The sequence below is a fragment of the Pan troglodytes genome, chromosome 16 (assembly GCF_028858775.2).
Source record: "Pan troglodytes isolate AG18354 chromosome 16, NHGRI_mPanTro3-v2.0_pri, whole genome shotgun sequence".
NCBI lineage: Eukaryota > Metazoa > Chordata > Mammalia > Primates > Hominidae > Pan > Pan troglodytes.
The window spans coordinates 46,475,935-46,492,743 of record NC_072414.2 but is presented as its reverse complement, the minus strand read 5'-3'; the positions used below and the strand labels follow the sequence as shown (position 1 = coordinate 46,492,743).

General features: G+C 35.3%; 1 protein-coding gene and 1 long non-coding RNA gene across 5 annotated transcripts in view; one reads left to right on the top strand and one right to left on the bottom strand.

Moving 5' to 3' along the window:
• The window catches only part of LOC107968627 (uncharacterized), a 28,914-nt gene extending 12,642 nt beyond the window's left edge, over positions 1–16,272 (top strand). Inside the window, exons 5-7 of one of the 3 annotated variants that reach the window (XR_008539589.1) lie at positions 8,530–8,645; positions 13,630–13,751; positions 16,120–16,272. This is a non-coding gene — a long non-coding RNA (uncharacterized LOC107968627). Of the gene's footprint in view, positions 1–8,529; positions 8,646–13,629; positions 13,752–14,877; positions 14,998–16,119 lie in introns of those variants that run through there. The other 2 variants (XR_008539590.2, XR_008539591.2) reach the window with 2 other exon arrangements.
• Positions 1–16,809, bottom strand: part of UNC13C (unc-13 homolog C) — a 787,554-nt gene that overhangs the window by 122,180 nt on the left and 648,565 nt on the right. For both annotated transcript variants that reach the window (XM_054667546.2, XM_009429165.5), the window contains 3 exons: positions 6,667–6,793; positions 1,220–1,316; positions 419–562 (listed from right to left, as the gene is read on the bottom strand). In XM_054667546.2, the coding sequence (XP_054523521.1) occupies positions 419–562; positions 1,220–1,316; positions 6,667–6,793 (368 nt within the window). The remainder of the gene's footprint in view (positions 1–418; positions 563–1,219; positions 1,317–6,666; positions 6,794–16,809) is intronic.

Genomic DNA, 16,809 nt, shown 5'->3' with positions numbered 1-16,809 from the left:
TGTTTTGTAATCAGAAATCAGTTTTCATGGCTCCAAGTTCAATATACATTGCACTATACTACAATGTCTGCTAAAACACTTGGCAATTTGAATGTGAAATTGCCAAGGCTTACTTTCAGCTAGAAAACACCACATTCGAAATGGGAGTAATTTGGAAATCCATGGTAATTTCTTCGATTATAAGTAACTGAGTCCTCGATGTGAACAATAAATAGGTTTTTAAGATGATAAATCCATATTAAAGAAATAGGAAGTGTAGGAAATCAGATGGGAATCCTGGAAACGACTGAATTTACTAGTACAGAATTACAAAGAAACTGGGATAGGGGTGACAGAGAAGACTAACACCACAAAACAATAGCATTTTTCAGATTGCCACAGACCCAGAAAAAAAGAAGATTCATTTTATTTAACCTACCTTTGCAAATCTTCTCATTAAGTGAGATAATGCTTCAGGATTAGGGCATTCCAGTTTCTTAATAATTTCAAAGCTCTGATTCAGCTGAGCAAAGACATCAACCACGGAGCAAGAAAAGAGAGCATGATCAGATGTCTGCTGGAACTGTGGGGAGAGGAGGTGAAACCATCCCAAACAGTACATTAGAGGCGGAATGGAAAAATCTTCACTGTTTCCCATCAACAACGGAATCTCCCGTATCATATATTTACATTTCCCAGTAATAAAATGCTTACCCACTTTAAAATCATTAATCTCTTTTTCTTGAAAGTGTGGTGGAACTAATATCATGGGGCAAGCTACTGCTAATTGGTTTTTCCACTGCTGAATTGAGGTACTGGTTCTTTTGTCTTTCATTTTCTCCACAGCCAATAGGTTAGCTTAGCAAGCCGGTTGTGGCTCAAGATTTTGGGAGCTGCTGCACAGGGACTGGGAGAATGTCTGCTCCTAATCTAGAAATCCTGGAAAAGTTCCAGGACAACAAAGATGTTTTGTACAAGGTTAGGAAACCTGTAGATTCAGATTAATGTAAGAATTAAAGAAAATCTTGGGAAAAATGGGTGACTGATTTTTTTTTTTTAATAAATGTAGGCAAGTTTCTAGGGTTCTGACCAGACCACTGAAATTGTGTTTTAAATTAATTTTGGTCACTGGGGAATGGAAACAATTAATAACAATGAGTCTAATAATTCCCATTAGGTTAAAAGCAAGCAATGTGACTGAATCATGGCAATGAACTTTCTTAAGGTAATTTAAACTCACTCCATCTTTTTTGTCTCTTCCCAGTGCTCCATGAAGGAATTCCATTGAGACATCTTCGTTTTCATCTAGCCACTGCATGACAAAAGGTTCAAACCACCTACAACAAATTAATAATGTTACATACCACAAAGGACATCATTTGCATACAATTAACAGGAATGCTGCTCTTTTTGTATATGAGAGTAATTTAGAATCAACAATCTCCTTTCATTCTCTCTTGCAGTTTTGCTTCCTCAGAGACCTTTACCTGTTCTCCATCAAATCAATCTCCTCCTCTTTACCTCCAACCTCTACCCCTGTCTTGGTTCTTCACATGCTGCCTCAAATATGCTTAGTTTCCAATAGTTACTCTGTAATTCCCTTCAAAATTCAAACTCTTGTAAAATGTAGACCTTGTGTGCTCTCTTCCCTATCAACACATTTCCTCATTCTTAAATTCTTTGCCGTATAGCTTCTACCCATTCACACTAATCTGTAACCGATCCTGGGTGCTTACCTCAGACTCCTTAGTTATGATCTATAATCTATGGACAACTGATTTTTGGAAATTGTGTAGGATATTTTTTTCTCCATTCTGAGCATAAATTCTTTTTTCTGTATGTGTGCCCAGTTGATCTAGCACCATTTATTTAGAACACCCTTTATTCCCCCACCGCATTGAATTTGCATCTTTGATGCAAATCAGGTCATTATGCCATACATGTGAATTGGCCTCTGGACTATTTTATTCCCTTGGTTTATTTGTTATGCACTGATATGGTTTGGATCTGTGTCCCCACCAAAACTCATGTCAAATTGTAGTCCTCAATGTTGGAGGTGGGGCCTGGTAGGAGGTGGTTTGATCATGCAGGTGGAGTTTTCATGAATAGTTTAGAACTATCCCCTTGGTGCTGTTCTTGTGATGGTGTTTGAGTTCTCATGAGATCTGGTTATTTAAAACTGTGCAGCACATCCCACCTCACTCTCTCTTGCTCCTGCTCCCCCCATGTGAGATGCCCCATTCTCTCTTTGCCTTTTGCCATGATTGAAAGCTTCCTGGGGACTTCCCAGAATCAGAAGCCACTATGCTTCTTGTACAGCCTGCAGAACTGTGAGCCAATTAAACCTATTTATTTTTTTACCTAGACTCAGGTATTTCTTTATAGCAGTGTGAGAACGGACTGAGAAATGCATTAACATGACACTCTCTTAAGAACTCTACTTTATTAGCTAACCAATAATGTAGTTCTCCAGTTTGTAGATTGCCTTTGTATTTTTAAGCACTTTGCATTTCTACATGCATTTTAAAAGTCTTGTCAATTTGCACAAACATATCTTTTGAAATTTGCATAGGGTTGTATTGAAACTGTAGGTCCATGTGGGGGGAATTGCTATCTTTATAATAATGCATCTTTTTAGGAATGTTACAGATTTCATTTAGTTCATCTTAAATTTCTCTCATAATATTTTATAGTTGCTTGAAAACATGGCTTGTATGCCGTTCATCACATTTATTTGTGGTGATTTTAATGTTATTTAAATGGTACAATTTATATATGATTTTCTAATTGTTTGTGGCTATAATACAGAAATTTAATAAAGTTTTAAATAGACCACACTTACTTTTAAAATTCTACTTCAAAAACATTTTGAGTTTTCATCTACTTCCTGTTTTAGCTGCATTCTACAAAATTGGATATGCCATATTTTATTAGCACTTAATTCAAAATATTTTGTAATTTTTACCATCATTTCTTTTTTTACTCATGAGTATTTAGAATATTCTGCTGCTTTTCTGTAGTTATCTAATTATCTTCTTGGAGTTGATTTGTGTCTTAATTCTACAGTGTCAAGAATATATAATACATGATTTCTCCCCTTAACATGTATTAGTTTTGTTTTATGGCTCAGGAGACAGTCTATTTTGGTAAATGTACATGTGTACCTAATAACAATATGTATTTTAACATTTTTGTTTATAAATTTTATGTGGGTGTTCTTGTGTGTAAGCATTGTCAATGAAAAATTATGGAAACTCTGGATGATCAGATATAGATATAGAAAGTACATACCTATATAGATAGGTATCTCTAAATGTTTTATTCAGATTTTTCAAACTTCTTTGTTCTTACTGTTTGTTGGGGTCTGGTTTTTCAATTCATTGCTGAAGAAGCATAATCTCCAGATAGTTATTTAGTCCTTTTGTCTGGTAGCCTTTAATTTTTTGATGAATGTTATATATTGTCCATGAAAAGTTGTGGACTTTTGATCTAGACAGTGTTGGGTTTTAGGTTGGTCTATTTCCACTTTGTCATTATTTCTAGGGCAGAGACCTTCAAAAATCTCACCTGAAAGCCTAGAGTGTTTATAATATTCCTTCTTTCTTATTTTTTGTACACAATGTATGATTCCATTTATATAAAGTATAAAAATCTATAAAACTAATCTATGCTATTAGGCATCAGAAGGTGGTTACTGCTGCAACAGAAGGAGACACTGTTACTGTAAGTAGGCACAAAGGGGATCAGCCTTGACCTCTAACATTTGTCCCTTCAGCACTATGAGACTGCTAAAGTATCTACTTAGTTCCCAATCTCTTAGTGGCCACTTTCTACTTGATTTTCTTCTGCCCCAATCTCAACACATAGGCAAATTAGGCATCAGAAAATGCCTTCAGTGGGAACTGCCTGTAGAATGTTGTACTCATATCTCTGTGGTTTCCTTTTCTCTGGGATCTTGGTCTCACAAATCCAAGCAGCCTTCATAGCCCCATAACCCATATTGTTTCTCCAGTCCAGGGAGACAGCTGTAAACTCTGAGCTACTGTTGGCTGTTTGCTCTGCAAGCCCCGTATTGCAAATTGCCAGATGTATGGGGGTGAAAACATGAGAGAGAAGATGCAACAAAATACAGGACTCACCTTAGTGCATTTTTCTTTTCTCAGGGATCTTAGATTCTCAAGTCCTGGTTGCCTTTGTTGTCTTTGTTGTCTTTCTGATGCTGTTTAATTTTATTTACCTTTTTTGTTGGCCATCAGGGAAAATATTAGTCTGATTTTAGTTTAGCGTAGAGTGTCTAGACAGAGCCAGAAGCAGAAGCATCTGGCAAATAGCTCCTCTGTTTTACTTCCCTATTCCTGATCAATGATACTACCAACAACTTAGGCATACAGACTTCATGTTTAACTCTTCCCTCTTTCTTATTTTTCTATTTTTAAAATTTTTTCATTTCAATAGGTTTTGAGGGGAACACGTGGTGTTTGGTTACACGCATAAGTTCTTTAGTGGTGATTTCTGAGATTTTGGTGCACCCATTATCTAAGCAGTGTTTACTGTACTCAATGTGTAGTCTTTTATCCTTCCCCCACAACTTCCCTTTCCCCCAAGTCCTCAAAGTCCATTGTATCATTCTTATGCCTTTGCTTCTTCATAGCTCAGCTCCCACTTATGAGTGAAAACATATAATGTTTGGTTTTCCATTCCTGAGTTACTTCACTTAGAATAATGGCCTCCAGTTCCATCCAGGTTGCTGTGAATGTCATTATTTCATTCCTTTTTATGGCTGAGTAGTATTCCATGGTGTGTATATATATATATATATATACACACCACAATTTCTTTATCCACTCGTTCATTGATAGGCATTTGGGCTGGTTCCACATTTTTGCAATTGTGAATTGTGCTGCTATAAACATGCATGTACAAAGATCTTTTTTGTATATGACTTCTTTTCCTTTGGGTAGATACCCAGAAGTGGGATTGCTGGATTAAATGGTAGATCTACTTTTAGTTCTTTAAGGAATCTTCACCTTTCCTCTTTCTTTTAACCCCATATGTCTTTAGTTGACAAATTCTGTAAATTCTATCTTCAAAATTTCTCTCCCACATCTTCACCCTTTGCATACTTGCTGCAATCACTCTATATTTTCAGTATGGCCTTTATTTAACATAAAGACTATAATTTTATTGTATTTATTTTAAGTATGTTTTATTTGACAAAAGAAGTTGTATGTATTTACCAAGTATAACATGTTGTTTTGAAATATGTATATATTGTGGAATGGCTAAATTGAAATAATTAACAAATGCATTACTTCACATACTTATCACTTTTATGGTGAGAACATGTAAAATATGTTCTCTTAGCAACTTTTCAGAGTATGATACACTAATTACAGTCACCACGTTGTATAATAGATCTCTTGAACTCATTCCTCCTACTTAACTAAAATGTTGTATCTTTTGACCAAAATCTCCCCAACACCCTATACCCTACAGTATAGCATTTTTAAGTTATCCCACTGTCCCCTTACTTCTTATATACTTTGTATGAGAAAAGTTGTGTTAAAGGGCTGTTCTAATTTCATCTCTAAATCACTCACTTCAATCACTTACCTTCTAAATCTCTTCTCTGCCCCCCATTCCTTGTCTCTTCCAACTCCCGCAATGCCTGATGAATGTGGTACAAGCTTCACAATATTTATTTATAACAATCTAGCTCAAAACTACTTTTCCTACATTATTTTTTAAAACATTACTTTCTATTAATTTTATAAAAATGGAAATATGCCTCACTTCCTATGGATGATAGCTCATATATTCTTACCTCCATAATTATGCTCATAACTTTCATTTTCATCCTAATGCTTTTTCTCCCTTTTCTTTCTGTAACCTGGCAAATTTTATAAAGTCTACATCAAATGCTATCCTGTCTATAAATATTGTGTGGAGTTCCCCAAATAGAGGTAATTTCTCTCTTCTGTGAAACCCTATTGCGCTTTGCTTATGCTCCTTAAATTAGCACATATTTCACTTTGCCTTGCTTTATAATGATATTTAAGCTTATCAGCATCTCCTAGAGTATAAGTTCCTTTCAGGGTGGGGGTCTTTATTTTCTATTGCTCTACAGCACTTGGAAAGTGCCTGGCATAGGGAAGACCCCATCAATAGAATAAAACAGAATTCTAATACATATCAAATGCAAAGTATTACATGAGTCCTTGTGTGATTAAAATGTGTTTGAAAGAGGCATATTTATGAGAAAGTTCCCTGTTAAACCACTATTTCTATTTTTAGAAATATGAATTCCTAAGAGAGTTACAAGTTTGAATAAAAAGGAAAATCTGAATATATAGGTCAATATACAAGCACCATACTTTCCCAAAAAAAAATCTGTGTTCTGGTATTTTTACAGAAAATCATTCATGTTATCACATGAGCCAGGTCTTATTATGCGTTTTTTGTCTTTGAGTTGAATATCCAGGTAGGGCGTATTTGAAATATGCAACACAATTCAATTAAATATGGTTCCCAAAGACATGCAAATCCTTTAATGTTAACTTCATAATGGAAATTTCTGCATTCCAATGAAGATTATGTGAAGAGATTTTAGTGCTGCACAATTCAGGTGTAATTTTACAGGAATGTGAATTTAGATCTGAGGGTGTGTGTGTTAAAATCACTACTTACAAGGAGTATTCAGGAACAGCATCCTTGAAGGCAGGAAGTTCACGCACATATTCATTATAAAACCATTTAACTTTGAAATGCAAATTCATATAATCGGTGCTCTTGCATAACCGCTGATTTTCATGTTCTATAACAGATAAAATCAAATATTTAATAAAGCTTGGTTTGCCAACAATGCTGCTATGTTCCAATCTATTTTTATTAATAGAATTTCTAAAAGGAAGAAAATAGTATATTAGATGTAAAGGTATAATGAATTGCTAAAAGCAGACCTAAAATTTTATAAAATGCAGAAATAATTATAAGTCCCACATAGAATAGGTCAAGCAGTAATGCAAAATAACTTCAATGTTCTAATCCAGCTTACTGAAAAATGTGAAAAGTCAGATGTAGTTACAGAGTAATAACATACTAAAATTTCTGTTTATCTGCAAATTTTCATATTTTTACTGCTTTTAGCTTGATACAAAGTGACAGAGAGAATTAAAATTCTTTTTTAAAAATTATTCTTTAAGTTTTAGGGTACATGTGCACAACATGCAGGTTTGTTACATATGTATACATGTGCCATGTTGTTCTAAGCATGCATAAAACATGAGTCAGGAGCTATAATCATTGATTAATCAATATTGGAGATATGAAGTGAGTAGATCACATTTCTGGCCTAGTTATTTGCCCCCTAAAGCATTAAAATAGTTGAAAAGGAGAGAAAATATCTCTAACTTATGAGGCACATGATTTATTCTTCATTCTGTAGGTTTACCTAAAGTTATCTTGCACCCTTTGGCTTTTTTGATACATTCTTAGCAGGATTTCCTAATATGTGGCATTTTTTTCTCTCTTGCTCAAAAAATATAGCTTATCACAGTTGTTAAGCTATTGTGACCTGGACATACAGGGCTGGGGAATAGAGACAAATAATAATGTTACTGAGAATGTTTATCTATGCTATTTTTCCCTCCTTAATAATATTTGGCCAGTTTTCGCTACAACTGTAAACATAATGAAAACTAAAATATACCTAGCTATATCCAGGTTGAATGTGCCCTCTGAGAAATTCTGCTTGAGGTCTGTGAGTCTCCTAAGGACTTTGATTTATAGCAGAAACATCCTATACTTTACATTCCAAGCTAAATTCTTAAAACACTATTTGAAGAATTAGATTGTTATAAACAAATTAAAGGCATCCCTGCTTTTCAAAACCGGAATATAGAGGGAGTAAAATCCCAATCGTGAACATAAGAGAGAACTCAACCCCAGGTCAAACATTTCCAAATTATCTGAACAATGATTAATTTAAGACAAGTTGTAGAGCAGAGAGAGAGAGAGAGGAGAGAGTGAGGGAGAGAGGAAGGAAGGGAGGGAGGGGAACATAAAGACATGTACTCACATAGAACCAAGAGTAATAAACTAATACTTCTAGACCAAACTCCCAAACAAGATTTTAGTCAAGATGATATTTTGCTTTAGCTCCCTCCAAATTCATTTCACTGTTTTCACCATTCAGTGTAAGCTCTCCCCTAACGTCTTTCTTCAGATGTCTAATATCCCTGTGCTCTTTAAGAGAAAACATTTACTCGATAAACTCAGGTAGAAATTTCACACAATACTACCCTGAAACCCAGATCATGGAGACCTTCGCTCGACTGATGAATTTAGAAGGTTCAACTTATCACAAATATAGACTCATCATTAAATAGCTCTTGGGCTCCTCTATCACTTGGGATCTTACACTTGGTGCTGGCACAGAACAAGCCAGAATACTAAATATTTCCTCTTGTGAGTAACATCACCTACTCTTATGATTAACACCCTCTAAGACCCAGAGAAACATTTTGGAACATTTTTCCTCCTGTGTCCTAGAAACAAAAGGTGACAATGTCCAAATGCTACCAAGGTTTGCGGGTTGTACCATTGCTGACAACAGAAAGATACTGCTTTGGAGTGTGGGGAGAAATTTGTGCTCTGGAAGCACTTAGGTAAGAGGAGGGGCAAACTAATTAACTTGCCAAATTCTTCCTTTGGATAGCAGAAATGCAGCAGATTATTGCATAATAAAGCATCATTAACAAGCACCCACTTGCTTACTTTCCTTTGGTTCAACTGTATGTGTCTGAAGATACTCATAAATCACTGCAGTACCATTAATCAAAACAGGTGCACATAATGGCTGAGAACTATGTTAAGTATTAAATAATTCATATTATGTTTAAATTTATGCATGTAAATTTCTATGTTAATACACATGAAGCCTGATACTTCTTTGCCAACTAGATGGCCATTTAATGTTAAAATCGTCAATAGTTTTATTTTATTTTTAAAATCTAGATACATGAGGTTTAACTAAATTTTAGCTGTATTCAAATGATTTACCTTAGAAATTTATATCTAATATTAATAATTTGTATTTTGTTTTCATTTAAATAAATATTTTGGGTACTTTAGAAAAAACTTTCTGAAAACTATATATAAACTGTATCTGAGAACACATATAGAGATAATTTTGTTTTAATTTTTGTATTTGAAAGTTTAAATTGAACCTTTGTATAAACTATAGACTCAAATGTGTGTTTGGAATACGGCAACCTTTTATTTTTTAATCCTTTAAATATTAACAAGGTGTGTAAACTATGATTAGGTAGAAAAAGAAAATATATAAGTAGAGTAGAAAAAGTAAAGGCTGAAAAGCAAAAAGAGAGAAAACATTTCAAAATGAAGCTGTGCCTAAATTGTTTTTTTTTTTTTTTGAGATGGAGTCTCGCTTTGTCGCCCAGGCTGGAGTGCAGTGGTGTGATCTCGGCTCACTACAAGCTCCGCCTCCCGGGTTGACGCCGTTCTCCTGCCTCAGCCTCTCCGAGTAGCTGGGACTTACAGGCGCCCGCTACCACGCCCGGCTAATTTTTTGTATTTTTAGTAGAGACGGGGTTTCACCATGGTCTCGATTTCCTGACCTCGTGATCCCCTCGCCTCGGCCTCCCAAAGTGCTGGGATTACAAGCGTGAGCCACCGCGCCCGGCCAGGTGTGCCTAAATTTTAAAAACAGAAAATAATGAAAGCAAGCAGATATCATGTGACTTAGGAAAGGTATTGTTTGGCACCACATTAAGCCAAATGCAAAATATTTGAAAATTTTTATTGTAAGAACAAATTAGTGATTTTGCTAAAATAAAGGTGAGAAAGTATATTTTCTGAAAAAATATACTGATTTATGCATACATTTATTTAAAAACAAAAATATTACCAATCTAAGCACAACACTCAAATATGCATATTGATAATTACATTTTAACTTTTGCATTTTTCCAGCTTTTAGCATCTTAAAATATAACTGCTATTACGTACAACTTTTATCATGTTGATATGAAGGTTTTTTTTTTCTTTGGTAGGAAGTTAGGATATGTTTTATTTAACAGTTTATTAGTTAGATTTATAAATTATAACTATTTAGGTCTATGATATGTGGATCTTCATCTCTGCTCTTGCCTCTGCAAATGTTAGGAATGAGCCTGAATTAATGTGTTATTTCTTCCAAGAGCATTTGTACATGAAGAGAATGCTAAAGAAAAAAGCAACTCAGTTTCATTTACTACCAAAAAATGTTTACTGGGTGTGTCTCTTGCCCCAGGTTGCATGTGAGGCATTGGAAAGATAAATATAAACACATTGATCTGAAGTGGATGGAGCTTAGGGAGGAAAGGGTGATAGGTTAACTTTCAATTCAATACAATATGGCAAGTGCCTTGATTTTCAACAGGTACAGGATGTTGTGGTCTCCTGGAGGAGATGAATTTAGCTGTACTTTGTGCTTTAAGTGAACAACTTAATAATGAAATGATCTGCTGATAGTGGTATTTAGTGGGAGAGAGGAATTTATGTCAAAAGAAACATAAAACAAGACATTTTTCTTACTTAAATGGGATACTATTTAAGATGTGTGCATGTCCGCAAAATTATGTAACTATGTTTCCAATTAAAACCTTGAGCTTTTTCCTGTCTCTCTACTCATGTTTTTAAATATTTTGGTGGTAAGTCTGGGTGAATGTTGAATTTATGCCATGCCATTAAAAAAAAAAAAAAGTTTCCCAATCCCTGTCCCTTGCAATGCATTAGCCTCTACACTTTGGAAAGCAGGTAAAAGCCAGCAGTAGGCCGCATTCTGGTCAGTTTTTCAGACAAGACCTTCAGTTTATTTGCTTAACCCATCTGTTCTTCATTCGAGTTGTTTCTTCCTCCTTATCTGGCTGCTCTGCTCAGAACTTATAGATCTCCTCCAATTCATCCTCCTGGACTCTGCAAACTCCCTACATTCCTGCAGTCTCTTCATTCCTGTTGTTCCCACAAAAGAAACACTTCTGTCTACTTTACTGCAGCCACACATAGGCAGACCACTTCTTCACTTCACAAGTCTTCCCGTTGAGGATGGATATGGGAAAGGAGATAGGAAAGATACCTAAATCTTTCTAAAGAATTAAAACTAGTTTTATTCTTATCTAGAGACTACTCATTCTAGTTCCTAAGAGTGTACCTGCTATGATAACTCTAAGTATCAGGGTTTTACCAGCCTCTTTGCTGGGAAAAAACATTAGAAAAATTACTAATAGTTTCCTCCTTACAAAGTTGCTTCTAAACCCATGGGAATTAATCTTTATCCCTTTATGCTATATTTCTCTCATGCACTATCAGCTGATATTTATTGTTCTCTGTGGACAGAAACAGGGGAGCTCAGTATCTGTTTGCCCATTCTGCCAGTTCAACAAAAGAGTAATTGGGTTTTTTCATGCATTATGCACTTCAGCTGATATAATAAAAGATTTTCAATACATTGAGTTAATTGGTGATACAAGTCTGATCTTGAGGACAGTACAAACAAAAAGGAAAAGAAATGATATGCTTCTATATAATGAGATCTACCTGTGATGTTTGCCCTTAAGTGGCAAATACTAAACATAAGATTTTGTTGGTTTGTTTGCAGTGACTTGTAGTAAAGAAATCATCATGAACCCCAGTATTTGTGGCAGGTTTAACTAACTGGTTACCAAACTATGTCCTTTTCCTCTCAAGTACACAACCAGACTACATTTTCCAGGCTTCCTTGCTGTATGATTGAATTTCGGGCTCTGCTACATCACAACAAGATTTTCCAAGCTTAATACCCACTTATTAATTATCCTCCAGAGTGCTCTGCTTTCTAATTTCCTGCTTCTTTCTTCTTGCATACATATACATACATATAGATGTATATATACACACATACATTGAGGCTGTCTCCTTGCCCTGTTGGAACTGTATCAGTGTAACTCTAGCTGACTCCACTATGAATTGATGCACCACTGCACAGAAAACCAGTTAATCAAATTTGTTAAGTTCATGCTAAGATAAAAGTATACAGGCTTTGAATGGGGAGTAATCATACAAGTAAAATACATAGGCTTTGTGGATAATCTAATACATATTTTACCTTCCTGTCATCCTTGTTTCATATTTATGGTCTCTCAGTTACATTCTGGGTAGTTAATGCCTCTTAAATGATTCTATAAAAAGTGAGCTGTTATTGTTCCAAAATCCAAGTGCCTGTTTTTCTTATGTGTTCATATATGCCTTCCATAATGAGTAATCACATATTATACAGGAGATATTTAAAATAAACTACAATTATATCCTAACTAATGCCTACCAAATAATCAATGTAAGATATTGTCATATCAAATTCAAAAATATAGTTCAAATTACCTTTATTTCTACTCAAATTATCTTCTGCTTAGTGGTAGACTGCGTTGACAAAATGGCATCAATCTCAACTGATGTGAATGACTCTTAGAATTTCTTTAGCCATCAATCCTCCTACATTTTTAATTTTGGCAACAAAGATTTAACTAGCTCATTACATTTACAAAATAAAACATTTAATTAGTTTTCCACACTGCAGTATAATTTTGTACAAAATTTAATCTTTGAATTTCAATGAGAAATATGAATATTTTACTACCAGAATAAAAATGGTTCATTAAAACTGTACAAGGAAAAGGCTTGGCAATTGGGAAGAATGTGACTATTTTCCTTTAAATGGTGCTTACCAGCATTCACTTGAAAATAATGTATTTTCTTCAGAAAGTCAGTGTTTATTCATGAGTTTTTTTCTGTATAGTGTACAATTATGTTTTGGTTTACATAACAGGAATGGTATATTCTTGACCCATTCTCATGCCAAAGGAAAATTTGCTGCTATCATCACAGTGTTGTTTTCCAGTCCTTACTTTGTGACATCATTTTATTGCATAAACACTGCTTTATCCTATAGTTTGTAACATATAATTTCATTAAGACTATTTTAATCATCCCTCTCCATGTTTCACAGCCTGCTCTAGCTCTAATAGGTGGTAATATGAATGGTCTGGAAACAATATGAAATAAAAAGCCTGTATTAGGACTCAGTATGTATAATGTTTTACTAGCTATTGTGTGCTCACAAACACAAAATTTTATCACCAAGAAACGTTGGTTCTAAACTATGACAGACTATGATAGATACAAAACACATGTAAGCATTTCCAAGGTAATTATAACTTCACATTAACAATATTTAGATGGGATCATGAGTTCTTTTTTATATGCTAAGAATGGTAAGCCATGTAATTAGAAGTTGAAAAAATAAGGTAGGATGAGTTACCATTTTCCATTTTAGAGAAACTTTATAAAGATCTTATAATGTTGGGATATCTTTGGAGGCAAGAAATCATCAAAATCCTGGCTGCCAAAAGTAAGCTATAGTGTTAACAAGGTTAAAGGTTAGAGTAATAAAAATGAAAAAATAAATGACTATACATAATATGTCAGGAAAAATCATCTGGACCAATGTAAATCCTCTAGAGAGGAAAATAGGCAAAAAGGAAAGATTAGTCACAATTGTGAATTATGGTAATCAAATTTCTTTTCTCTCTCTCTTTTTTTTTTTTTTTTTTTGAGATGGAGTCTTGCTCTGTTGCCCAGCCTGGAGTGCAATGGCACAATCTTGGCTCACGGCAACCTCCACCTCCTGAGTTCAAGCAATTATCCTGCCTCAGCCTACTAAGTAATTGAGATTACAGGTGAGTGTCACTACACCTGGCTAACTTTTGTATTTCTAGTAGAGATGGTGTTTCATCACGTTAGCCAGGCTGGTCCCAAACTCCTGACCTCAAGTAATCCACCCGCCTTAGCCTCCCAAAGTGCTGGGATTACAGGTGTGAGCCACTGTGCCTGGCCATTATGGTAATAAACTTTCTTTAGAATCAATGACTTTGGAGGAACAAATATAGTTAATTTTTGTAGGGTAAGAAAAAAGATATAGAAGTTTCTTTCATGACACATTTCTGATATCAAATCTTAGCAAAATACCAGGAAAAAAAGCAAAGAAAATTAAAGAAATAGTGCCTTACTTTATGACCACTGAAACTCATGCCAAAGGAAGCTTTACTCTTGAGAGGAGTAGCAGCTGGTAGTTCTGCTCATAGTTACAAACAACTCCTCAGCGGAAACCCGGAATGAATCCAGGATCCCTGGGTTCATTAAACCAGGAATGATGTGAGGTTGGACATTCCTCATAGATATACTCTCTGATTGATCCACTTAGAATTCTGGCCTTGATCTATGAGGTATGTTCCAGTTGGACATCCTCTTAGATATACTCTCTGATTGACCTACTTGAATCTTGGCTTATATATAGTTCTGGTCTAGATCTAAAGCCATACTGGTATGTTTAGAGGAAGAGTCACTCCATGATATGACTTGGAAGAATGCTGCATGACTTGTCCAAGCCATAGACCTGAAAAATTAGGAAGCAGTATACAGGTAGATCCACATAATCTGATGTTGGAAATAGAGATGGATAGTTATAAAGAAAAAGAATGGGATGGAAAGAGAAAGAGCATTTTTAAAAAAGAGACAGCCAACAGGCTGGATCATAGTGATAAAAGATAGGTGTCCAAAGCTCTTGGCATTAATTGACAAATCATTGACCAAGTGTATTAAAAAAAATAAGTTTCACTTACTTTGCATATTTACCCATAATCCTACAAATATAGTACAAAGTATATCTGTGAGAATTAGAACTAAGGACTAAAATGTGGATTTCATTCCTTTATACAACATATATTTATTGACTATTCTACTATGAACCAGGTACTATGTTCTTTTTTCTTTTCTTTTCTTTTTCTTTTTCTTTTTTTTTTTGAGATGGAGTCTTGCTCTGTCACCCTAGCTGTAGTGCAGTGGCGCGATCTTGGCTCACTGCGGCCTCCACCTCCTGGGGGTTCAAGTGATTCTCCTGCCTCAGCCTCTGGAGCAGCTAGGATTACAAGCGCCCGCCACCACACTGATATTGTGTGTGTGTGTGTGTGTGTGTGTGTGTGTGTGTGTGTGTGTGTTTTAATAGAGCTGGGTTTTCACCATGTTGACCAGGTTGGTCTCGAACTCCTAACCTCAAGTGATGCGCCCACCTCAGCTTCCCAAAGTGCTGGGATTACAGGCATAAGCCACCGTGCCCGGCCACTGGGTACTATTTTCTATACAGGAAATACAGCAAAGAAAAAGACACGGTGTCCCTGCCATCATGGAGCTTATAATATAGTGACAAGTGGCAGACAATAAATGCCATTCAATATAATGTGAAGTATAATGTGAGGTATGTGTTCTGGAAAAAAAATATATAATGTAATGTAAGGGGAGGAAGTGGGCCTGGAGTGCCGTTTTTGATAGGGTGCTCACGGAAGGTGGCTCATGAGATGACAAGAGAGCAGAACTGAATGAAGTCAAAAAGCAAACCACAGAGCCATCTTCTGGAAGAGCACTCCTGGTGGAGAATACAGACAGTGAAATGGCCCTCAAGCAAAAAAGTGTGCTTGACAAGCTCAAAGAGATGCAAGGAGGCCAGTGTGACTGAAGCAAAGTGAGTTCAGGAGAGTGTTGAGATCTGGGTTCAGAGAGAAACCCGGACTAGGTCACATAGGATCTTGTGACCCATGACTGAGACATTTTCCTCTAAGAGTTATGGAATAAAACTGCATGATTTTGGTCTGATTTACATCTGTAAAACATGACTTCGGTTGCTATCTGGTGAACAGAAGACAGGGATGAGAAAGTGGAGGCAGAAGGAGATGCAGAAGGCTACTGCAGTAGAACAAGGGACAGGGCAGCTTGGACACTTGGGTGGTAGCAGTGATGATTGTGGTAAAAGCGGTGAGGCATGAAGTCTAATCTTGGTTCTGTGTCTTTCCACTACATAGCCTTACCTCTCACCTCTTTCCTACTAAAATAACCTGAGACCAGAAATGGTAACTTATTGAAATTTTGTATCCTTGCTCAATCTTGTTTGCTTAGAACCATAGATGGATGAATAGATGAATAGATAAATGGATGAAAGAATGTAAAGATTGTATCCAGTTTCTTTGCCATTTCCATTTCTTCATTTTCTTCTAGGTCTTACTGGGAATGAAGTGGATCATCAATCAGACTAATCAACATTGGACTTGGCCTACAACTTTGCTGGTTTATAGCTTCCAATGGGAAAAAGTCACTGCTGCATCTTACTCATTTTTTTTTTCTGTATTAAAATAAAAGGCCAACAATTTTTTTTCTAAGAATTGTTGATAAAACAAAAAAAAAAATTCATCCATAATAGTTCAAATTAACCACTCATAAATAATCAGTTTCAAGTATGTCTCAGAATCTTATAACTTTTATTACAAAATCATTACTTATAGTTTTTTATTAAAACACTCAAATCTTTGTGGATTTTATCTCTTGAAATTTATGGTACATTTTCTCATTACTTATTTAAATGTAACCTGTAATTGAGATCCTTTTTTGTGGGAGGAAATTGATTTCTATCAATGATTTACAGCATACAAAAACAAACTGTAGGAATTTCTCTTTTTGGTAGATTTCAACTAAGCTATTTTTTCCTTAGCTTTTCTGAGTTTGCCTTCATCTCCTTATTATTTACCAAGGAGATGGGCCCAACTGATAGGTCATGAAGATAAAGTGAAAACATGTTCACTTAGTTTATATTTTGACAGGAAGTAAAAACATCCTAAATATTTGATCAATTTAAAATGTATTATTGGCGGGAATAGTTATTTACTTACTTTATTGATAATGTATTTGTTT